Raw genomic sequence first — 26,336 nt, 5'->3', positions numbered from 1 at the left:
AATCTATATATCAAAAGTTTACACAGAGATGCAAATCCAGTATCATATAGAAACTGTTTACTTTAATCTAGGTTTGACAAAGCAAACAGCCTTGTGTTGAGTTTTCACAATTTAAAGTAAGTTCAACTCATTGAAACTACACTTTCTGATGGAGTTTTGTGTCTTTTTTTGTGATTGAGTTAATCACATTCAAAGAGGTATGATATCCCATGAGAAATTAAATTTAATAAATAAATGTATGTTTAAAAGAAACATGAAAAGAAAACTTAATATCATAAGTTTAAATTTCCCAAGGCATGTTTTTAATAATTAAAGATAATCTAAATGGGCTTCTTCTATAAAGCTAATTTCACTTTTTAATCCTGGATGGGTAAAGACACCAAATTCTATCCAAGGCTGTTTCACAAGATGTTTGTCTATGAAATCTGTTGTGAATATGCTGTCAGGACCAGTGCTTCAGAAAAGCAAATTACTGCATTTTTACATTCACTGTGGAAAATGAATAATGGCAGGCAGCAGTTCTTAACCTTCAGGAATAATTTAAAATACTTTCAAGAAAATGAACAGGCCCTGTAGCCCACTGCAAATGGATTCTTTGGGGGCTGACCAGAGGAAAGTACTGAATAACCGCTCAAAGAAAATAAATCCAACTTTAAAACATCAGCACACAGTCAAGATTTCTTGTTTTGACAGGTTTAATAACTTGCATTATATGAACAGGCTTTTGACACTTACATAGATCCCCCAAACATAAAAACGTATTTTATTGAAACTATGATGCATTGTGCTTTGATTTAACATGTGCCTTATTCATGTTTTGAATCAGCATCAGCTAATCCAAAAGCCCAGTGACTGATGTCTGCTCCCTACTGGGTAGAAGCAAGAAACCATGACTAAATAAATGCCATACATCCATGTCTTTGTTCTGTAATTTGCTTAGTGTCTCTATGTTATGATTTAATCCAATCTTTAAGGCGAAAATCATGAAATACTCAAGTGAAACACATTCAGTTTAAAAAGACAATCAGAATTTCATACAGTTTAAAAATGTGAATGTCAAACTGAATTATATTTATATAAAGGAAGCCCAACTAGTGCTATTCATAACACTATAAACTGAAATGTATAATTTCCCAATGTGTCTTTACATGCTTGATTCCACTTGAAGCTAATATCTCCAAGAGAAATGCATTTTTTATGTTCTGAATTCTAAAGGAATACTATTTCTATCCAGAGAAAATAATAGCAGATGTCAAAAAAAGCACAGGAAGTTTCATTAATATGTCAAGCTAGATAGAGGGAATATTACTTCTTAATCTGGCTTTTAGCATTTTTGTATGTTATGTTAATATGGCAAATACTGAATACATTTTATCCATTTGGAATCAACTCTCAAAACACCCTCTGCTTTGTGAAGGAGACAACAATTATAAAATAGCAGTGAAAGTTCGGATACGTCATACGAAAAGAATGACATCATAACCAAATCTAAAAAATAATTTAACAGAACACGAGCAAACACTTTAAAGCTGTGATCTTAATATTGATAGTATGGATGGCAATTTATTATTTAGAGTGTTCTATAAAATATTAAACAAAGAACCTTACGTTTTCTCAGAACATCACAACATGGCACAGAATGCGATAGCTACCAGGGGGTTAATGAGCTTTTTTACATCTAATGGTGTTAAAAAACAACTAATTTAATTTCAAAGCCAATTAGGTCGAAGTATGAGCTATGGAATCTGCAACTTGTTAATCAAACAGAAGATGATATTATAACGGTACTTTTTACAAGAAATAAATGAGGGCTGATAAACAGCTATTAAAAGTATAATCTATTAGAACATCAGTGAAGCTCCATTCTGCTGCCTCCAGCAGTCCTGAAACAAATTATACACACAATGTATCCAGTTATTTAAAAGACTATAAATGTCACAAGTATTAACATCCCCAACCATGAATAAAGCCATTAACTAAATTTTGTCTTTCATGGAGGCTACATTACAATGAGGAGTCAGAATTATTATATTAGAATGTTTTTCGTGTGACATACAATATAGGTCTAGTCATTTTTAAAATCATCTTCTATGATCATCTTCATCTGCTATTTGATTAAGTAAGTAATCCCATTCAGTTTTCAAAAGCAAAAAAATAATTTAAAAAGTCATAGCTTAATAAGGAACCCAAAGTTTCCCAGCTTTTTACATGATTCAGCTTAATCCCCTGTTAACACAAGATGAGCAACCATAATGGGCTATTATGACATGATTTTCTGAACCAAATGTTAAAACTATATTTTCCACTTGGCTTCCTCACTCACAGAACTAGCAGGGCTGAATGTCATGTTCTGTTGAGAACATCAGAAGTACAAGCAAATAAGAAGTGATGCCTGTCATCACAAATTTTGGAGCAGGGGCGATTTAGCTACATAGGTGCCTTAAAATGACTGAGCTCAGAGAACCAATGCACTGTTTTCAATAAACTCCTCATAAGCACTGTTATAACTCCATGTCTCTCTCACTTAGTATTTCAATTACTGTTCTGAAGACAGATGATGTCCCTGCTGCATCTCTGTTTATAAGCATGGATGTTGGCCAGAATTCTGGTGCTCCCCTTTCAATCAATAATGTTTCAACAAACTATCAGAACTTTCCCACTATAAACTCATAGAAGTTTCTCAGCACAAGGATTTTCTTAGAGCAAACAAACAGAAATGAAACAGAATAGGAAACAGAATGCTGGGGCAATGACACAAATATACATACATAAAACTACACTGATATCAGGAATGTTGTAGAGCATCTTTTTTAATTAACTTTGAATGGATGCCTTGATTCTTTGGTCTATTACCCTGAGCCTGTGTGCTCCTGTACCTTCACAAATAATTCTAGAAAAAAAGCATGATCTAGCCACAGAGACTGAAATATACATGCAGCCTGTACCTTGTATTCTTTATGCTTCTGCTCCCATAGGCCTGTAAATTCAGGTACAGCAAGACTTTCTTCTGTTGTCCTCTCTTCCTCACTGTCATTTCTTTCAGGGGAACCCTGAGAGTCAGGCTGTGTTTCGGGGAGCGCAGCTCCATCTTCAGCAACCGGATTCTCATCCTCTGACAATGGGGAAGGAATGCGCCACTCCTGGGAACAGAATAGAAAAGGGGAAAAACGTATATCAAGGTTATGTTTATTCTAAAACGACCAAATTAATGGTGGCCTGAATTAGATAAAACCTTTGACCCAGCTCAAATTACAAATCATCTCCTGAACAAGTTGGTCTTTGAATGGCAAACGTCTTGTTCATCAATTATACACAAAACCTCAGAAATGTTTGGCGGAATGTCACTGATGGGACAGTTCTTTATCAAATATGTTTCTGAAATGCAGATATATTAGGAAAAATGCTTTCAAGACAGCATTTTCTTACATTAAATCAGTGTACATTACATTTCATCAAGTAGGTTTTCCTACTTACTGGAGAATAGCTTTCTTCATCTGCTTCTCCATAAGTTAAATCTAAGTACTCCAATAGTTTCTCACGAGTCTTCGTAGAATAGGTAGCCTTATCCAGGCTCTTCCGATATGTGGGAAAATGTTGAGCTTGGTATTTCTTGCGTTTTTCCAGTAAGGCTTCTTCTTGTAGGATCTTAGAGATTATTTGTATTTTCTTGGATTTTTGTTGCTCCTCAAATGCTCTTAAAGAGAAAATATTAAGATAGGAGTACAGAAAGAAAGGAACATGGTTTTATAAGGAAAGGATTTTACCCCAAAGACATAGATTATACAGATACTGAAATGCCTCAGAGGGCTCCCATTCATTTCCATTGACAAAGCATAAAATGTACAGGTACCTTATCAAGGCTTCTGGTGCAAATCTTTCAGTTGTTAGTATGAACACTTAGCTTGTTTAAGTTTTAATTACAAACGGTACCATTATAAAACTTCTGTGTGAATGGGTTGAGGGGTGACGTGCTATTCAAATAGGTCCAGGAAGTTATTTTTTTTCATTGATGACTTCATAGGCCATTGATCTTTCAACCAGTTTCCTCACAGACAGGCACATGACAGAGACACCTATTGACGTGATTCGTCTTCAAAACTGACAACGATTAGATTTGTCTTTACACATCAAAACAATAGATAAAAGCTAGACAATGAAAAACAACCTCAAAGAATGTTATCTGGGTGGCATGGCTCCGAGCTCAGAAAGCCTACCGTTTTTTCCTCTCAAATTCCCGCAGTTGTTTCTGCTGGTACATGTACTTAGTGACGTCTCCTCCTTCGGCCCTCACAGACTCCCTCACCAGTCTCTCCTTTTCCTTTTGCCTTGCAATCCTGGCCTTATCACGCGCCTGCAGAGCGTGGAGGTTTTCCTGAAGCCCAAGCACACCCCGATATGATTGTACAAAGTCAAACATGAGTTCTTCAACAACGCCTCTGCTTTAAAATGACATCCACCATACAGAAGCAGAATTTACATTTTGCTGATGTTTATGCACGTACAGCAATGATTTGCTAATCACTAAACTCTAGGATTAATAACAGCTATGCTTTGGATAAAATAGAAATGCCTATGGTCCACACCAAAATGGCTCACTACCTTTCAAACGAAAACACTTTCTTGTGAATAGAACGTTTCTACAATACAGAGGCCAAGATTTATTTTATTTGAAAGGGAAGTTATTACTCCTGCAATGGGTTTCAAGCCGTCTCACCCTGGTGGCTGCAATATTTGTCTTCAGTGACAGCACTGCCTGTACTCGTCTCTCCAGTTGCTCTCGACTCTGCATCTCTTCTTCTGCTTCTTTCTGACGAATTCTAGAAGAGTTTTAACAGAGCACCGCATCAGAGGGACAAGTTATTGATTAATTTCGTACCAGGACACAGCTCAGAATGCAAAGGAATACGAACTTTACAAAATCAAAAGCTTGTACAATAATTCAATCATCCCACTTTTAGAATTCTAAAAAACATGAGTCCTTAACAGGAATTTCCAAAATTAAAACTTTATTGTTATCCCCTAAGGGAAGGTTTTATGGCAGAGTCCAGCACAAAAATATAGCATAACAACCACCACCAACAACGAGGTCAAGACAAACAATATTTCAAGACAAATATAGAATGTTTATTTTTTTTATTACAAACGATTACAAATTAAAATTAAACAACATTTTCCTAAAGAGATTTTACTACATTAACCTCACCATAATGAACAAAATTTGTTCTTTTCAAGAAATTTGCAAAAATAAGAGACAATGCCTGGCTGGCTTGAGGGAAAAGAAAAAGACATCCAATACATTCCACAGAACAAGCCCCAGATCTCAATCCCATTAAAAACAGGTAGAATCAGTGGCACAAGGAGTTTAATCCCCTCACTATATACCATGCCAGGCATACCTGATTGAGGAATGGATTGGGATTGGTCTGAAAACATTATAATATTTCAGGAATACATACTACTTACTGATCAGGTTAATTTAGCAGCTCTAATAAGACAAACAAAATTGTCAGCAGGAGTTCCTGATATTTTTGTAGCTGTTAAAACTCACTAATCCAACTAATATTCTTGTAAATTCCTTAAAACACAACTAAACAATAACACAACATCACACCAATCTTTCTCCACACCAACATCATTGGTGGTTTCCTCTCCAAGTTTCCACATAAAACCAATACAGCTCACTTTCTGACCTCTTAATTTAGCTTATTATTGGTGATATTGGTCCACTTTATCAATTCCTATCAGCTTTCCAGGTGAAAGTCCCCCAAGACACAGTAGTTCTTCAGTCTAGAGCTTGATACCCCCGTTCTAAGTTAACTAAGAGATCAAACAATTTTTCCCAAATGTCCCAAGAGGATACAGAACTGGTATGTGAAACCAGTAGACTTGACAGAAGACTAGTGTTCCGACTCAAATATTTGCCAATACTATACTATGGGGTGAATTTGAAAACTATATTGCCATGCATTATTGAATAAAAAAAACTACTAATGTAAAATTCATTGTTTGACATAATTTCCAGTGTTGTTTGCAGCTTTAGAAAGTAAACAGCTCAAATTTGCAAGCAAGACTTTTTTCCTATCTTTCATATTGACAGCTGAGTTAATGCCCTGAAGTGAATGCATATTTTAATTTCTTTAGGATTGCTTTGCTGCATTGACTGCTAAATCAATCATGTTGTGTTTTTCTTCAGTTTTCAATAAAGCTGAAAAAAATTTAAAAAGATATCTCTCTCAGATTTCACAAATCATTAGATTCCTTTTTTAAATATTAACTGAATTATATGTTTTCTAACACAGATAATCCTATTATGGTTCTCTGATCTGACAGTTATTCAATAAAAACATCTTGGAAAAGGTGATTTACTAATGCAATCTAAATTCAAATTTCAAAATTATATTAAAAATAAGATATTGGAAGATACTGAATGAGTATGAAATGCCATAAATTATAATATATTTTACTCACAGATCTTAGTAGACTATGCAGAAGTAAGCACCTTTATTTATTCTGAACCATCAAGCCTCTTTTTTCGGTATCAGAAAGCTATACTGTATAAATCATCTTACTTTTACCAGGTGTTAAGCTCTCGTTGCTGGGTGATAAATGAAGTAATTACCTGTTCATTGTCTCCTTCAGATACACAACAGCTTTCTTGTGGTTCTGCTGTGCTTCCACCACTGCCTTGCGATGTTGAGCCTCTCGTTCCTTCAGGGAATTCATCTGTCTTCTAGTAAAAAACAAAGGAAGAGATAAAATGATCTTTAGATGCTGAGAGCTTATATTAGGGAATAAACCAATTTCCAATTAAAATATGTACTTTTTTATTCTTAATCTAGGACTTTATTTAAGGAAGTGATGAAAAGAAAGACCACATATAAGAAGAGGCCATAAGATCCATCATCCTGCATTGATTCTGTTTCGTCATAGACCGCCATTGAAACACCCTTGACAAGGCCCATATAAAAGGGACAATTCAGACCATCCAAATGGTCACACCTAATTGAAATGCAAACAGGACTGGATAGAAAAGCATAGTAATTATCAAAACCTGTGCTTTGCTGCAGGAAAAGAAATAAGTACTACACAGGAATGTATGGTAAAAAAATTAAAGAGCTCAGTTAACCAATTTGTTTTTATTCTCTACATGTAGTTCCATAAAACGATTATTACAAGAAAGGCTTCTGCTGTTAAGTGATTTCACTCCAGCATGCAATACATTTATCCATATTGTGCAGCGTGCCCCATACTGATCTGTTAAACCAATCTCATCCAGGATTTAATTTTTTTAGGTATTATGGCATGTATTTCATTACATATACAAGGCAATTCTGCAGGAGTTTTTAATTGCTTCCCATTTTCCGATACTGAAAAGTGACAAACTGGCAGTAGTGAGTTGAAGAATGGAAAGCAAATTTTGCCGTAATTTGAGCAGTTAAACTTCCAGTGATGCCAGATGCCTGATGTGGAACAATGAGTCACATCATCTAAAAAAGTAGTCAGGCTATGAAAACGTTTTTCTAGCATTTCAAAAATATGTTTTCAAACACAATAATTAAAGAGGAAATCCTATTTACATATGGAGAAAAAACTCAAAATATTACACAGGGATCAGACTTTCATTGTGTGAATAGAAAGAAAAGTGTCTCAACATTGCTTTGAGCAATCATTGTTGATGTCAGACATCACAACACATCAGATGTGTTGGGGTGTAGTAAATATTTGATTAACAGCCCCTAAAGTTCAATCACCAAAAAGTAACTGCACAGGTTCCCCAACAAACTCAAATCACTTTTTCTCAAGCCGGTGCCTCAGCTCGGCTGCCCTGGCAGCTGTCTCTTCCTGCCGTAGCCTGCGGGCAGCTTGCTGCTCCTGCTGAGCCTCCAGAGCCTCCTCCTCCCTCTGAACCTCCTGGCGCAGGTGAGAGAACCGCCCCAGCTCCACTTCCACCTGACACAGCTCCAGCCTGCCGGACCACAACAACACTATCCTTCAGCAGCTGCAGGCAAGAACACCCCCAGACAGAGAGCACAGTACAGAGCCGAGCGACCAATTCAGACTTTGAATACTGCTGTGTCTACTTCTACTACTATTATTTCTAAATGAATGGAGCGTGCATCTACTTCTACCAATAACAATCATAAAATAATGGTGTCTAATTTTAATATTGTTGCTGTTCAAATTTTAAATATAATTAAAGATATGCAACCATTTTAAAACATAAAGTTTTAAAATACTGTCATAACTTTAAAGTCTGAAGTTATAAAAAGCTGGATGGTGCTGTATTAATACCTATCAACTAAGAAAAACAAAGCCTGTTTCTAAATGTTGAAAGCTGATAAGCTCCTTAATTTACCACTGATGCTGGCTTTCTTTAAAGTATCACATATTTTGCATTTTGATATTTGCCTCACAATTTAAAAATAAAACAAATAATTCTATATTTAAATGATTGTATGCCGTGTGTCTTTCAAGTAGAAGAGTTGCAAATTAAATCCTCACTCCAGCATATGCTCCACGTTAATCAGCAGACTGCATAGAAAATTATGCTGAGACATCTTGATGGCAGATAAGGAGACAGGCAGGCAGTTAGGAATATGATGAGCACCCATGCATGGTATCTCTGACTCTTACATTGACAGACAGTTCCCAGGAATTTAGAAAAAAATGCAATGAAAGCAATAGGGCTTGAAATCTTTGCTGGAAATGATGTCTGAAACCTCATCAAATATGAGCATTTAGAAAATTTTGGGGTAATTGAACAGAAACAGCTGCATGTTAGAATACAAGAAGCTCTCTTTTTCCAAAATATATAAGCAATTGTACTGTTAATTAATTAAAATACACATCAAATGTAAATAAGCTAACTTTGGCTATAACAAACATCTGAGAAACTTCCGCTTTACACTCAATATTCACTTCAAGTTTGTTAATTTCTTGAGATAGTTGGTCCTGAATAATATAATACAGTTGCAGCTGCACAAACATTTGTGTTGTGAGGGATGATTGCCTAGTGAAATCTGTTCTTATGATCATTCAAATGTATATCACGATCTTAAAGTTTCCCACTACAGTAGCTTCCTCTGTTAAGCACAATATCAAAGTGATGGTCTCAAAATCCAAAACGTATTCCCTAGAAACAGAAGAGGTTTCTTGCAGAATTTGTGCAGAATGGGTGGAAAAAAGAACAAAAACAGACTTACAATTATACAAGAAATGGATGTGGTGGTTATGGGTATTGCAATACTCTCTCAGGCTTAGGGTCAGAAACACAAAGCCAAATTTCCAGCCCCTGGTTGGAGCCAAGAGAAAAATCAAGATTCTCACCCCCTTTGACTTACTCATTTTGTGTCAATGCCATTTCTATCTGTGACTCAAGGTCCTCTTCCCCCTGGAGCTCTGAGCAAAGTCGTTTGTGCAGGGCCCGCAGGCGAAACAACGCTGCACTGTTGAGAAACAGGACAAAAATAACAGCATAAAAGTAAAAAAAGATGAATATTTAAACTCTGTAAAATGGGGAACAATTAGAATACCTTGAGGCAGAAAAACTACTTTTGCATTCAGCTTGTGTACAGAGCGTAATTCAATTTCACTTTATAACATATCACTTGCCATTGGGAGCTGACAGCCTGTTAAGTGTATAAGAAAGCTCTCAAAGTACCACTTGCTATGCTTACTACAAAAGACCTTCTTCAAGGAAACTGTGTCATAGTAGCTCTCTTTGGAAGTGGGTTAGAAGTAAGGTTTGCAGGTGCATTATGGGCAGCCGCCTGCAAAAAAGGCAATGAAAGGGGTGAATGGATAACAAAATCCAGTTAACCCGTCTTGTAGCCCATTGCACACCTCCTTAATAGCTTTGCAACCCATGAAGAGAATACATTATCAGAAGGTACACAGCAGAGAAACGAGAGAAATAAAGATTTTTTGCATTCCCGTATAAACATTACTGACATTTTTAAAAACATTAAATTAATTTCATTCTTAATTGCCTAATAACATCCTGGAAGGTTCTCATTTCCTCAAGAATGAGCTTGACCATTATCATCACACACCATTTAATCATATAAAGCTTTTCGAAAGTATAATGACTGGTCTCAATTAAGTATGAAGCTCTTGTTGAAAGCCATCCATTTTCCAGTCTACAGTGTTTTTATAACAACAGTTCTAGAGTAGTAGCTCCTCTGTGTGTGAGACGTTTGGTGGTCGAGCATTTCCAGGTGTCTACCTACGTGTTCTCAGACTCTTTCAGCTCCTCAATATCTCTTTCCACCACGTCTCGTTGTTTCCCCAGCTCTGCGATACGTAGCCGGCACGCCTTCAGTTCCTCCCTTACAACAAAGACAGTCACAGTCGGTCTGTGGGTCTCAGAGCCAAGGCAGGAACACAAGACAGCATGTCCTGAGCTGGCTTAGACAGCAGTCTTTTACTCTGTATGGGGTCCAGTTCTGTCTTGGATTATCTCGCTCTGGAGGTACAGCAGGTACAGCAACAACGCGAAGCTATTTTTGTCCTAAAAAATGGTGCATTTCAAATGACATAAATTAGGTCTCAATACAAATGAATAAGCTCAATTTTGCAGAAGAACAGACAAAAACAAAGTAAAAAAGCAGTTACATCTCAGGTATTATTAAATAATTACTTTTAATTTGATAATTCTATATTTGTTTACCACTGTAACGTTCCATGCAGGGGTAAGCAGTTAAACTGACCTGATAAAACCCCCAAACACAAGACTGAAACATTAATTTCAGAAACAGGGGGCTACCCATCCAGTCAAGGGAATCCTGCTGAATCCGCGGTCAGGGAATAAGTTCTGTCTGGGAATGCATTACTGTCGTCACCATACAGTTCCTATGCACTATACTGTAGATGCCAGTTTTAACATTTTCTTGTCATTCCAGCTGCTGCATGGTAGTAAGAGAGACACGCTTGCTAGAACACTTCATAGCCCCGGGTTGGAGCAGACGAAGGTGCACTGGCGTGGGGAGAGCACCAGCTCCCTACACACAGCTTTTCTAATCACTGCTATAGATCAGCTCCAGGCCTCCTAATGTGAATTATCTTTGCCATCAAATGAGCTGCATCACTGCAATCTGCCACTGGGGTGAAAAAAAAAAAAAACAGATAAAGGAAGGAAAAATGATGCTCTCCCTGCCACCTCTGAGACCAGCGAGGAAGTTAAATTTGACAGACACACTGCCTGTTTCCAATTACCCCTGGAAATGTCTGCCGTGCGTAATTTATTTAGTTAATAACTACAGTGCATTACACTACATCGCTAAAGTGAAAACCTAGCGTAGTCATGATCATCGAAACACAGCTCCACAGACTTGGAAGCGTATTATTTTGTAAGTGTGTCCTATCTGGGCTGATAATAAAGGTAGAAATATAGCATGATAATTTCTTTGGTAAAGTAAAAAGGGCTTTAACAGATGAACCAGTTGATGTGGAAATTAACCTTCTGTTCTGAGCTGGTCCAGAAAGGGAGTAGATGCTGCCAGGGTTCTGTTCTTGATGTAAGTCTAATTTCTAATAGAAACAAACCTGGCTTTCAGGACATCGTGCTCCTTCTGTTTGTAGAAGGAGTCCAGCTGGTCCAGGTTTCTTCGCAGCTTGAATATCCTCACTCTCTCAGCATAGCTCTTCTTTTTACTGCGGTCCTGGTCTTCAGTCAGATCAGCCTCTTCCTCTTCCCTTTCAGACAGAAGACACGGAATTAGCAGTAACTACAAGAGCTTTATTATTATTTTTTACAGACACTAAAGTGGAATATGGTGTTCATGAAGGTCAAATAATGTTTCTGTAATTAATTAAAAGGAAAGAGTAAGCTCAGTTTAGCTTCTGTTACATGTTATTTTAAATTGTATATTTATGTTTTGGGCAATGGTTAAAAAAGTGTAATACCAAATATATACATAAACTGCTCTTTTTATTTAAATTTAAAAGTATTAGGCTATGGTGTAAGACATAACTTACAGTATACACTCAAAAAATAATACTTTTAAAGGTAACTGCTCAAAACATTGTTTGGATTACATCTCAGCTTCATTCATCAATACTTTAAGCCATATACATTTATACAGTATATACAGTATAAGACTAAAACAAGTGATATTTTAAGTATAGATGCTTATCTATGGACTTATACACCAAATACCACAAGTTATTTATTAGATATTTCAAATACTAAAAATATACTTAAAATAAAAGAAAGAAAAATAATGATCTCTCTGTCTCCCTCTGAGACCAACAATAAAGTTAATTATATAGGCATGCTTACTGTTTTCCATCACCTCTTGAACTTCCTGCCTTGCTTAATTAATTTAATAAGTTACAATAAGTATATAAACTATACTTTCTTTATCTTTGTTAAATTAACTAGACCTGTGTTTCTCCACTTATTTTATAACAAGAATTTGAACAGGTTTACAAATGTGGCAGATTTTGTGCACACTCTTTATCCCAATTTGACATTCCAAAAATCCCATGCATCCACATCACACTAACCAGCTAGAGGAGGAGCTGAAACCTCCAAATTCATCTGCAGATGTAGGAAACAATGTGTCTTCATCTCGGAACCCTTCCTTGTCAGCCTCCTCATCTTGAAACAAAAAAAATCATTTAATTAGCCAATGTAAAAAAAAAAAACTCCTTTATTGAGATGCAGCAATTGCAGTTTTTCCCTGAAGCACTTAAACACACTGCTACAAAAATCAGGACACAGTCAGAGAACCAGTTATAAAAGCTAAAGTATGATTTTTTTTTTAAAGAAAGACCCAGATAAACAACAAGATTTATGAAACATCAGAGAGTATGTTGTCCACAAAAAGTCATTAGGTTGCTTACTGTAAGTGTACTACTTTCTAACAGACAACCAGAATTTTTGTAGCAAGTTTATATAGCAACTACTATACAGTATCTATTTCCAAGGAATGTCTAATTGAAGGAAAATAGTCTTTAAAAGAATAAGCAGAACACAGCAGCTGCAAATTCCATGATAGGTTCCATCACTGCTATTTTATTTTACATTGAGATAATTTGTTGAATTGTGGAAATTTTATGAGGTCTTTCTGCAATTTATGATTGCATTACTGATTAACCTTGGGCAAATGTATTACATTATAAACAAAGCCGACACTTGGCTGGGGTTTGAGTTTTATTAATAAGCATGACAATTTCAACTTCTTATTGTATTATTTTCTTCACTGCATCATCCTTTTCCTCAACATGCTACACACAGCCTAAGTATTTTTGCCATAGCTCCCAGACGTCACAGTGATTGCCCAAATTAATGTTACTGCTCTCAACAGCACAATCTAATAGTAAAAAAAAAACAAAACATCTTGCGGACTGCTCAAGCGCTAAAAGACAATTTAGGAAGGAAAGAGAACTCTGGGAATGGGCTCTGCCAGACTGCAAAGGAAACAATTATCATTTGTTTCAAGAAGCAATGAAACACATGAGAAAAAAAAACTGAGACATTGTGTAGATGCAAGAGCACAAAGATATCTTGAACATTGTTAGAAAGTATTCAGCAGTTAATTGGCTTATAAGCAGCTTTGAATAATTAGCATATTCCCCATTAATTCAGTGGTTTAAACTTTCATAATCCTCCAAAACTTGCAGCATTAAAAAATTCGCTTTTTTTCTGTGCCTCTTTCATGGGTGACAGTATTTCTAATAGACTTTTCAAACGCAGGTTTCAAATTCCTTGAAAGATAAATGTTGTAGTAGTACATTTTCCAAAAATGACACAATAATAATCTATTTTCCTTCCCAAAAATTGTATTTTTCACTCATTCGTCTGTTTCCTTTTGTAATGACTGATATAATTACATCCAATTATTTTCATATTAGGCCCTACCACCTAAATAATTGATTCTAATAAGTACTGTATAGGATAAGCGATGATGCCACATATTAATTTTTAAAAACTTCGTAGCCAAAACTATTATGAATGTCTCTGTTCTAGAATGATTACATTTTTTAGAAAGCACAAACTCCACACGTACCCCCCCCCCAAAAAAAAAAATAACTTGAATTTATTTTTTCAGTTTCACAGTGACATCTTGAAAATGAATTTCTGATCAAATTTTCACTACACACACCTTATATATACTATCCATATTATTCATTAAACGTTGCAAGGTAGTAAAGGGAAAGAAGGGTTATCTTTCTAGACTAGTGCCCACAGATCACGGAGCAGCAGAAGACGAAGACGGCAGCCACGACAGCTCTAGTTAACCTGCAGATTGGTCATCGTCAGTCCATCCGCTCTGCAGTGGCGTGTGTCCGTCAGAAACCGCTGACATCTCTCCTCCCGAACCCGGCCGGGTTTCAGTCGCGTCCATTCTGATCCAGTACAGCCCGGCCTATCCTGCACCTGAAAAACAAAAACAACAGAAACAAATTTGCACCGAGGCAAATTCAAATTTTCCAAAGCCACATTCACCCTGCCTATACAATAACGTACTTTCCAAGTTTTCCAAAACTTTCACCATGCCCATACAATAATGCGTTTATCCGTCTCTGGTTTTATATAATACTGTGTTATACAGCTAAACTAAGAAATGTTTATAAGCACAAAATTCTGCACAGGTTTTACCATGTTTTGACTCTACTTTACCACACTACGCAGCTCCCCCCCGGAATCGCAATTTTAAAATGCGGCCTCAGACTGGGTTTTAATTTGATGGTTTCTGACCGACCACCGATTTTACCTGTTCATTTACACCTTGCACACGCTTTTAAATGTCATTGCGTCATTCCAACAAATCACAGGCGTTGTAGTTCACTGCGCGATGAATGACATGCACTAGTTTCAAGGGGTCGTCTCCGTGATTCTTTAGTTTGCATTTAATGCATACCAAACACGCACTAATCTGTCACGGTACACATCATAGAAAAGGCCAGAAGCACTAAAACAGCTATAAATAAATGCTGCGGTACGACTATAATAATGAAGGCACGACCTTTTTTGAAAACACTACCCAAATAAAAAACAATTCTGGTTCCAATAAACATTACGAACTAGCCTTCGGGGCATCTGTAAAGTTCAGCACAACTACTAATACAACAAGCATATATTCTCTTTATTAATCTGATTAAACTTTAAGACAAAAATTGAAATAATTATACTTTACATAGAACCTTCCAACATTACCTCCGCATTAACTCAGGGTCCAAATTGTTTATTCCCGTCTCCAAGGCGACAGGACCGGACCATTAGTTTGTAGGGGGATAAACCATTAAATAAGTCTTAAAACAAGAAACAATTATTTGATTTAGGAAACAATACAATATAAAAATTCGCTAAATTTAGATTCAGTTTATGTATTACAGCTAAGGGCTTTCCTAAGAACCATACGTTCACCGAAATAGCAAACAGATTTTTTATGACACCTATTAAATGGAATGGTAAAACCTGTCTTTCTTCCGTGTTTCTATCTTGCATGTTAACCAATAAATCTGAAGGAGCTGATATTTCTTTAGAAATGTATTGTAATATATATATATCTCCTCATGTTAATTGGTTAGTCTTGTTAGTCTGAAAACTGCATAGAAGAATTTTGATAAGACTGAATTCGCATACAAACTGTGTACGTCACCACAGTTTTTTTTTCTGCCACAAAGTCAGTTTTGTAAAAATAATTTGTGCATTTGGGAATTGAAGCCTGAATAGATGGTAGTATCTTTACTAACGTCTCCGTCATGCAGAACATGCCCATGCTGACCCCCTGCGGACAAGTCTGTCAGCCTCCACCTGCCTGTATAAACTGGGAGGCTGACCTCTTCCATGTACTGTACGTGTTAGAGAGGCTTCAATACCAATATTTAGCTGCTGTTAACATTAGGAATAGGAACTTGAATGCTAAGGGAGAAATGATTCCTTGTTTCTTTTTTATGGCATTATCATTACGTTGCAGACTCGCATTCTGGAGGCACTTAAAAGTGCTCATCTGTCCTTGAGGGAGGGGGTTTCTTTATTTCACACAAACTAAATCTGAAATATACCGTGCGATTATAATTACTTTGTTGTAGCTTGTAAGATATGTTCAGAAATGGCAAGGAACTACTGTAAGTGAATGCTAAAGAAATTTAGGACAATATGAATTTGGCCTCCTAAGAGCCTAATCATCCAAATGATCTCCCCTTGTAGTGCCTGACCCCTTGTAGACCATATGATATGAACAAGTAAAGGTTTATTCCACGCCGAAAAGAGAAGAAAGGAAACACAGCGTTTCAGGCTGTGGAGCCTTCTTCGGGTGTGAACTTGAACTTCACGTGATTTGAAGCCACGTTGTCCCTTGTTGCGATAGACAGGCCACTCGTAGGCTCTCACAGCACCAGGAGTTTTTGGGGTTGGGGAAAAAGGCGTTGGCACTGCTTTGGCAGCTTCCACCACCCCTCCCCTGACCTCTGGATCCTGTCCTATCTAGACAGCATTCGTATGGGGCTCTACCTGCTTGTATCTATGCCGCAGCTGCAGGGACAGATGGAGTCTTGGAGGGCTGCTGCTGACATGGTCAATCTCGTATTGTATGCTACTTCTGTCAGCCCTGCTGGCAAGCTGGTTTTTAGCAGCTCTTATGCAGACACCCTAGTGGATTTAACATGCAGGGTGTGTGTGTGTGTGTGTGTGTGTGTGTGTGTGTGTGTGTGTGTGTGTGTGTGTGTGTGTGTGTGTGTGTGTGTGTGTGAGAGAGAGCTTTGGGGATGGGGGAAATGTTGTGTTCTGTTTTTTTTTGTGTGGAAAACTTAAAATGAATACAAAATGATTGTAAATGACAACATATGTACAATGCATTAGGGAGCAGTATGGAGCTGTGGTAGGAGCTGTGTTCAAATCCCAGGTGACTGCTGTTGCCTCCAAAAGCATCCCACTTCACTCAGATTGCTCTGGTACATACTGTGTTGCTTAAATGGGTCTCCAGGTCATCACTGCAAATGAGAATTTGTTACCATAGGTAATATAGTGTTCAATTTGGCTATCACTTTACAGGAAACATTTTGCTACTCTAGCAGCAGTACAATGGACAACAACTGGACTACTTTCTAGTTTGAAAGGGATGATACACTCTGACAAATTAAGGAATCTTTATAGGTGGGAAGAGAGGAGATAACATTTGAGACGTGATTCCAGAATTATAAATCCTGAAAGGCATTAAAGTAAACTCTGGGGAGTACTTCACGATCAGCAGCAACACAAGTGGAAATGATCATTATAGCCCTTTAGGACAGAAGACAGGAAGCATAGTTTTACACTGAGGATTGTGGGAGTTTGGGGTCCTTTCAGAAATAAAAACACAAAATGTTTTGATTGGTAAGATAGTAGTAAACAAACAAGTCAAGCGGGCCACGTGTTTTTTTCTCTTTGTAATCCTTCTTATTTTTCTGTGTTCCAACTCTTTAGAAAGACACAAGGCTTTCCTTAATAAGGATAAATCTTCTAATAGGCCCAATATGGGACTTATGCGAAAGCACTACAAGTCCCATTGCTCAAAACTCTCTTACATTCAGCTTTCATTTTGTTTATTTCACTGTAGCTGCAGGGGTGAGGGGTTTGGATGGGAGTGCCTATGTTGGGTTAACTGAGGTAATTCAACAGCAACAGCTGAGGTCACACCTCTTAGTGTAGCAAGCAGATAATAACAACTAAAGACCTTTCATTTCTGAATTAAGCTGAGAATGGTTTAATGTGCCTTTAAGACTTTAAGCTTCCTGGCTTAATTTATGCCAGGGAAAAAGTGGGCCATGCTCACAGCCAATGACAGTGCTGCCCTGTCAAGAAGAGCTCTAGGAAGTGAGGAGGTGGAAGAAGTGAAAAAAAGAACTTGCTTAGAGCTTCAGTACGATGCTGCTGGTTAGAATCTCAGGGAATTACCTGCAATATGTAGGACATTACTGGCAGAAACTCCCATTTGATGGCCTTGTTTAACCAGAACACACATAAAAAGAGAAACAGGAATTTTGCACATAAATGTGTTTTTCCTACAAATCCATTACGTGATTGTTTTTACATATTTTTGCTCATGTGCTTTCTATTACATACAATACTTCCTATTACCTCCTTGAAAAATCTGTTATATCTTAACTGATTTTTTATCCTTTTCAGCCTTCTGCAAGAAAACCAGTGACTGCAAATGCATCTTTCTTAGGCAACAGTTTATTAACCCTGGCAGTGGGTCTAGATTAACAAGAGTATCCAACAATTCCTTGAGTGGTTGTGACATCATGTTTGTGCTGCTGTGTTAATTGATACATGCATAAAACACCTTGCTAAGGTACAAAATCCAGAAGAAAACTTTGATATAGGACCTGCAAAATGACTTACCATTGCCTTAGCGCTTAGGCCTTAGTGACTTAATACAAAATGCAGCCCACCATGCGTGAGTATGAAAGACTTACTCGAAATGCAATAGCATCATTGACAGGGCACTAAGAAACAAAGGATTTGATACCTTATTGCGCTTAAGGCTTTTATGTATTATCAAATCAGCATGGATTATTTTAAGCCTTCCTGCTTGCCCATATGGACTCAAGTTACTACTTCAACCAGATTTCTTGTTTTGATATTATATAACAGGCAAAGTTGTAGGTTTTAATACCACCAGTAACATATGATATTTAGAAATACAAATCACCCAATATCGATATTTTCCAGATAGGATATTACTTTATTCTCAATCCATCCGTTTTCTAAACCATTTTTTCCTGTACAGGGTCTCAGGGGAGCTGGAGCTCAACCCAGCAAGCAATGGGAGCAAGGCAGGAGACACTCAGGACAAGACGCCAGTCAGGATATTGCTTTACTGTTTTATTTATTTGACTTCAGCACTGTACTGTACTATAGGGTACTGTAAACTCAACCTTTTACAAAACAGAATTGCAAAGGAGCTCAAGAAGTTGTTCTATAGCAGATGCTAGTGGGACCAAGAGAAATTATTCCTTGTTTCTTTATTCTGGCATGATCATTACTTTGCAGACTCGCATTCTGGAGGCACTTAAAAGTGCTCATCTGTCCTTGAGGGAGGGGGTTTCTGGATTTCACACAAACTAAATCTGAAATATACCGTGCGATTATAATTACTTTGTTGTCCCTTGTAAGATATGTTCAGACATGGCAAGGAACCACTGTATGTGTTAAGATGACAACACGAATCCCATCAGGCTATGAAATGCCTAGCTCCGCTGCACTGGAGTGTCAGGGCATATCATTTTAAACCTGCACTGAAAAAAAAACGTTAAGAATGAGTGTCGATTCAAAACGTTGCTATGCAAGTAAATTCCTGATCAGTGAAGAATGTCAAGCAAAGTTGTATGGAATTCTTCTAGGAGAGTTGGCTGTAGAATAATTAGAATCTAAATCAGTTTTGTATCGAGTTTTGTTTTAACTTTCCAAAGATTCTAATCTTTTCCCTCCTTTTTTCTCTGAACTGTTTGAGGTGCGTAAAGGGATTTTATTTCTGGGCTTTAAGACCAGACTGTGATTGCTGTATTCTGTAGGCTACAATTCCCAGTTAGCCAGAAGTTGAAAAATAGTTATTGAATCCACAGTGCCAGGGGAATAAGGAGGAGGAAACATATGAAAGTTTCTGTAAAAATGTTAAAAAATGCTCACTTATTGTTAATTTTTTAATTGTTAGGTGGAACACCCCAGATATTTTATTAAATCTTTAGTCTTTAGTCTGTCAGAATTAGGTCTTCTGAAATCAGTTTCAATGGACAAAGAGTTATTTATGTTTTAGTACAGACCATGGTCTTACAAACTTTATTTCACAACGACTCCACCCTTTAAAAAAGCGCTTCCTAATCTCACCCCTAATTAATAACTTTTTATTTTTGTTTGTGTCCTGTTCTCTTGTTTTACCGCTGAACAATTGCAATCCATTCGGTTGACATTGTCAGTATATTTCAGGAGTTTGAATACTTGTATCAAGTCCCCTTGCATCCTCTGCAGCTAAAGATGAAAGAGATTCAGTTTCTGTAACCTAGAGTGCCTCACTCTCTTACAGTGACGTCCTATTTTTGTTTATTACAAATAAGGGAAATTCATTTTTTTTAAAGAATATTTTTAGTGAAACCCAGGATGCTCAAACTGAAAGAAATGAATTGTCAGCAAAAACTGCAAAGAAAAATCAAACACAGTTATTCTGGTTGCTTGTCTTTGCTCACTTTATAATGCCTCTTTCAAGTTTCAAACTCTGCCTTCTTTCAAGAAACGGCTCAGTGTGATCCTCTGAGTATTTAGCTGATAACTACTGAGGTAGAAGGGCCTACTCTTGTTTGTGACCTTTCTTATGTACGCAGACATTAGGAATTCTAAGTCTCGTTAATCAAAATTCAGTGAACATTGTCTAAACAATGTGATTCCAAATGTCAATTCAGTAGTTTGGTTAGATCCTACAAAAGGAGAGAGAGGGACAAATGCATTAGAGGTTATTTGGCGTAATTCGCCTAGCTGAGAGAATGGCAGCCTGACTATAAGGTTGAGGCTGACCAACCCCCCTTACTGTCACAAGGAATGAGCCAGGGAGCTGCTGCAGAGGTGTAGATGTGGTGGAGGGAGAACAGCGAGAGAGACGTTTTGTATAAAGTAAGTATGGGCCAATATTATTAGTATAACTGTAAAGGGAACTCACCCTTGGAGAAGGGCTGGACAGGCTGCAGTGCCAGTTCAATCACAGCAATGACAAACCAGGGAAGTCAAAGACTACCTGAACCTGGAAAAACAAATCATTTTAACAAAACTGAAAAAGAGCCTTTTCTTTTCCTGGCCTTTTCTTTTTCTTTTCCAAACTGACGTGTTTCAGTGTTTTCAATTTCCAGTGGGACTATTTTCAGTCAATGCACATGGCAGGAGAGCACCAGTGAAGTTTTTAAAGTCTCCCGTTGCTTACCATTGTTGCTTTAAATTACTTTGCATGCACAAAAAGGTACATTAGATGAAAAGGCCTTTCTGTAATTGAATGCATATGACCTTTTACATAAACTTCAATGTTTTCTTGACTTTGCTGGAGGGAATTTAAACCTTCTTAAGGTATCGTTTTTTAAAATCACTTTGTTGCTTTGGCACTATACTGATTAACTCCCACATACTTTTCTTATGCTTTCTGTGGCGAAAAACACAGTTTACAAAAATGACAGAGTAAAGATGCAGTCTAGTATCAGGCACAAGATCCAATATATAGTAAGTCTTGTGTAAGTTTCACATATTATTATTATTATATTTAGTTGATTTATAATGCCTGCTAAATAGTAGAGACTGAAGCAGCTGATGAGATGATGAGATGGATGAGAATGACAGGGTGTGCCTTCTTCTTTTTTTAAATTTCAGGATTGGCTTTTATTTGGTTTTTAGACCCCTCAGATTGGAAACACACCGGCAGCTGACTTGTACCAGAGGAATAGTGGTTTGGGGTGCTGTTTTTTTTTGTGTGGCTATTATAGGAGGTATCTAGAATCTTGTCATTAGCAGGCTGTGTTCCCCTTCTGTGTTCATATTACATAATGACGTGCAGTAAATCAGATTTGGAACACCACAATTTATGTGGCCTAACCTGAATTTGTGTGTGTGTGTCGGGGGGTTGGGGGTGGGGGAATTGTGCGTGTGATGGAAAAACCTTCCTGTTTCCTGGCATTTTGCTATGATTAGCAAGGTAACTAGATTCTATACACACTTTTGTGGTGTGCCACGGTATAAGGAAGTGTTAAAACGAGCACTTAACACATCAGTACCACAATGCTGAATAATCTATATAAGCAGGGAAATGCAGAACAGATGAATTGGATTGTTAGGTCAGGTAAATGAGGCTGAAATTAATCAATTTCCTTTTGTTAAACACACATACTTTCACCCTTAGGCCAATATAGTTAAAACTTAATAATCTAAAACTAACTTCTTTTAATGCCGATCAAGCATGCTTATGCAAAATCCATTGGGCTAAAATGTTCCAGAATGATAAATACACTACATACTCAATATTACTTATAAACAAACAAAACATGGCTCAGATTTAATTTTGTTCACATAGCCCTCACATGGCTCCTTCTCAAATCCACCCAGTCCTGACACGACCTGAACATAAGGCTGTTGCGACTATTGTGTAAGATTTCAAAATCAGAAAGTGAATGAAAGAAATTCAAAAAGATTTAGAGCAAATACAAAACGTGGAAAATGCCTGGCAGATGACATTTAATACAGACAAGTACACAGTGTTACATGCAGATACCAGAAACATAAACTAGAAATATACTGTAGGATGGTAAACACTGAGCCCGGAGAAGCTACATCCAAAAAAGAAAGCTGTTTATGTTATGTTACATCATTTACAGCTTAGACAATGGCAAGATGCAAGCATATCTATTTAAAAATGTATAAGTTAAATCAAGTAAGGTTACATAATAATGGTACACTGTACTAATAAGACCTTGTTTAGAATATAGTGTCTAAAATTGGTCACCATGTTACAAAAATATACTGCTGCTCCCGAACCAGTCCAGAGAAGAGTGACCAGATACATTCCCAGGCTAGAAGGAATATCCTATACTGACAGGATGAAGGAACTGAACCTGTTTAGTTTTGAACATAGATGACTATGAGGGGGCATGATTCAAGTGTTCAATTTATTTTCCCTAACCAACCAGTATTTCTGCCGAAGGAATACACTTAACACAGAGGTTTCCTAATGTAAAGCTGTGCTCCAGGGATGAATACGCTTACATACAGTACTCCAAAGTTCCAGAATTTTTCATTCACTTGATTACACATTCTGGCTCTCCCTGAGTAGGAAGCTTGCCTCGAGATGTATTTTGTTGAATTTGCCTTTTTCTTTTTGTTAATATCTCCGAGTGCCGGTAGTCTGGAAAGAGGATTTTAGTTGTCAGTAAAGGGCGAAAATAGCAGGGACATCTTTTTCTGCTGTGCAAGGTGCTGGGGAACCATGATTTTAGGCTGAAATTTAAAATCTAAATATCTTAATGAAACACAATGAGGAGATGAGACCAAAACATTATTTTTTAATTTAGAGCCCCAGACATCAAAGCTCACAGAACTAATATATGGAATATAATTTCACAACTTTCACAAAACTAAAGGTCCAACCAATTGAAGTCTCATTTCAATAATTTTACTGTATTTCCTAAGGGAACAGTTCCTCTGCTGACTCATTATTTAGTTTTAAACACTGGATAACTGCTGTGTTTTAGTCTCCCTTTGCTGTTGTTTAAAGCCTACAATTTCCTCTGTTAGGTTTAAGATTTCATTTACTTTGATGCTACCACACTGTCTAGAAAGAACACCTTTCTGAGAACTGAAATAATTAAGACAAGGGAAAGAAAAGGTTTCGCAGCTTAGATGATGTCACCCAGGAGAATACGCATTGTGTCAGCTTAGTCCTTCACGACAGTGTGGTCTTTAAAGTACCGTTAAAAGTTCAAAGCTTCTCCAGTTCCAAAATGAAGGCATGTCCTACAATGCATGAAAAAATGCAAGACAGACTATTTCTTGATAAAGATCTGCTTAGGTCCATCACAATATTCTCTTCTGGGCTTTTGGTGAAGGAAGGAGTCTGCTGGTGAATAAAATCTGGGCTGTGTTTAAGCTTCTTTTCAATTATTTTATCTCTATCGTTGTAGTGAACGTTGCACACAGCTTTGCATACTACACATAAGCATATAAAGAGCAGTTTAAAGAAAGCATCTCTGGAATCTTATTGATTTGCCCAAGGACTTATGAAGTATCCATCCGTATCCTTGCGTTGACTTTCTAACGCCTACATTTGCTTCTTTCCTGGTTCTTTTGTTTTTGAAATGATTGCAGATGAGAGGAACTAAGAGAAATGCATCACTTCATTAAAGCAAGAGCCGTAAAAACAGAATTGCATCACTTTACGCCACTACTACCAACGCAAAAACACCACCCACTTCGACCACCAACCACAAAAACCACCAGTATATTTCATTCCATCTTCTTATTGACACTTTGCCTTGGATTCTAAGCAAAGCTCACCTGTCCTCCTGTTTTACAGTGGGCCAAACATGAGTTTACTTCTAACTAGTGAAATCTGACTTAAAACAATGCAAAGAAACACAGACCCAATTACTCATGAAATGAACAAGCAGAAGACACCTATAAAAATCGAGTAGCTCCGAAGGGGACAGATTTTTTAAGCAGTGCCGAACGGAGCTTCTTTAACTGTTTTAAGCTGTATAAAAACATATTTGACAGCTGTAGCATGGAGAAGTGGAGCTCCATTACCACATGATCCATTAAATCCTGAACCATCTCATTAATCGCCAGCAGCTGTAGTAAAAACAAGGCAGGAGGTCTTCCTTCAGATAAGGAAGCTTTGAGCGTCTAACAGAACAGCTACTGAGGCTTGAAAACAGCACTTGTCATAAGGTAAGCTTTTAACGTGTCAAGGTTTGCAGTAACAGCTTTGTTATTGTATTTATTTAGTGTTTCTCTTAGTTTGGCCTGCCTTTTGTAGACTGGCAAACAGGAAACTGCTGTCTTATGAAAAGCTGTGGTCTTCATGTCCATGTGCTGTTCTGACATCTAAAACTTACGTCCTCTACATCTATTGATGCCATGGCAATAGACTTGTGTTCCTTTTTTCAACACATCTTTAAAATAAAAAAAACGACAACTAACTGTTCTGTGTTACAAAGGATATCGTAATGTTTTTTTTTTCCAATCACACAAATCTCACTGAAGCTCAGAATTTAGCTTTATTTTGATCAAGTGTTATATTTCTTAAGATCTGCCATTCTGCTAGCTCATTTTAGCAGAGCTATCCCATCACCGAGATTCAGTATTCTAAAGGCGGGGATACTAGGGGCACTTTTGGGAATTACTTTAATACCTTCTGCAGAGTCCACACATTATAAACTATAGCTTAAAAGATATATACAGGGAAGCCAATATTAAAAGCTTTTGACTCTTGCTTAAGTCATTTCTTTTATCCTCTTAGAAAAAATGATGAGATCTCTGCAATGTTTGCCATCCTCTTCTTTCAGCAGCTCCTTTTTTCTTCCTTTGAGTCTCACATAAGAAAAGTCTTCGTGGAGTGTGCCATCAAAGTTTTATTGCCGTAAATGTTAAACTTCTGATTGGCATTTTCAGGCTTTATCCCTCCCGGCTGCCGTAGATAAGAGCCGATTTCCAGCCAGAGTGGAAACTTCAGATGAATGCTTGCTCTTCTGGAAGGAGAGAGGGGGATGAAGGCGAAGTCGGGGTCCTCAGACAGAGTTCTCTGTGGAGTGAAGCGCTGTCTTAATACCTTGTCTGGAGACTGCAGATAGGTTTGTTCCTCTGTGGCGAGTGACAGTGTCTCAAGGAGGTCCACAAAGCTTCTACAATGGATGCAAAAATCACTTAAAAACACCAGGAATATGAAAGCATTCTGTTGCATTACTGCAGCTTAATGGACCAACTCTGTGCAAAAATGTACCGTTTCCTATTTATAGAATATGCAGTAGTCATGTATCTTTACTATAAAGGCAACATTTTTAAATAAGATCCCACAGAACATATATTCTTTTTTTAGTCAATTGTATTGCCATACTTTGAATAATGATATCAGATGTACCATTAAAAGCAATCTTCCCTTCCTGCTCTCTGTAAACCCTGTATGCAATCATTCATTCTCCCAATGTTATTACTACAGTAGTTTGGAAACATGATTATACAGTATGTAAGCATTAGATTCGCAATGTCTTCTCAGCACATATTGCTTCAAGAACTAGTTATGTCAGGCACTGGAACATGAAAATATGAAATGCAAAAATATTTAAACAGCACTGGAAACTCTGGTAAGCTAGTCTTTTACTTCAGTTTTTTTTTAGGATTATAATGTATTATGCAGATTTACTCAGAACAGCAAAGCTGCTAACTAAAAAGAAGACACATACAGTATTGCTGAATTTCTTATTAATTCTGTCACCCTAATTTCAGGGTCAAATATTTTATAATTCATGGGGCAAGTGAAACTTACTTACATTCAACATTCATATCCACGTTTCCTAAGTGTAAGTGAATATAACTGTGGGAAAAAGGAGTTTAGATAAAAAAACACAGGAATTTTTTTTTGTCAAACTATAACTTTTAAACCATAACTGTGAAAACACAAATTGATCCAAGCTTATCCCTCGTTATATGACAGATCTGGAAAATACAAATGATGAAGCAATGAAGTGGATAGGAGGATTATTTTGTTCAACATGTTTGCAAACAAACTCATAAGTGAACTGTGTATGGGCCATCCTTTAACCTACAGTAGATTCAGATAAGGACACCTTTATAAGAAGAAAAACAAATTACACAAGAATATCCC

At 37.1% G+C, this 26,336-nt stretch overlaps 1 protein-coding gene and 1 long non-coding RNA gene across 2 annotated transcripts in view; one reads left to right on the top strand and one right to left on the bottom strand.

Annotated features, from left to right (window-relative positions):
• cfap74 (cilia and flagella associated protein 74) overlaps positions 1-15,259 on the bottom strand; it is a 53,688-nt gene extending 38,429 nt beyond the window's left edge. Inside the window, 12 exon segments of the mRNA XM_088616740.1 lie at positions 2,946-3,140; positions 3,475-3,694; positions 4,215-4,372; positions 4,715-4,817; positions 6,620-6,730; positions 7,793-7,966; positions 9,342-9,446; positions 10,230-10,328; positions 11,545-11,694; positions 12,508-12,601; positions 14,246-14,383; positions 15,164-15,259. Of these exon segments, the coding sequence (XP_088472866.1) occupies positions 2,946-3,140; positions 3,475-3,694; positions 4,215-4,372; positions 4,715-4,817; positions 6,620-6,730; positions 7,793-7,966; positions 9,342-9,446; positions 10,230-10,328; positions 11,545-11,694; positions 12,508-12,601; positions 14,246-14,351 (1,515 nt within the window). The 5' untranslated portion in view covers positions 14,352-14,383; positions 15,164-15,259.
• Positions 15,260-23,774: 8,515 nt separating this feature from the next.
• LOC148642145 (uncharacterized) lies at positions 23,775-25,628 on the top strand. Its single transcript, XR_015929543.1, has 2 exons — positions 23,775-24,403; positions 25,127-25,628. It is a non-coding gene; the product is annotated as an uncharacterized LOC148642145 (long non-coding RNA).
• The last annotated feature ends 708 nt before the right edge of the window (positions 25,629-26,336 follow it).

This window comes from Lepisosteus platostomus, chromosome 23 (assembly GCF_059453375.1).
Source record: "Lepisosteus platostomus isolate fLepPlt1 chromosome 23, fLepPlt1.hap1, whole genome shotgun sequence".
NCBI lineage: Eukaryota > Metazoa > Chordata > Actinopteri > Semionotiformes > Lepisosteidae > Lepisosteus > Lepisosteus platostomus.
Note: the sequence above shows the minus strand (reverse complement) of the source record. Positions and strands in the feature narration are given on the sequence as shown.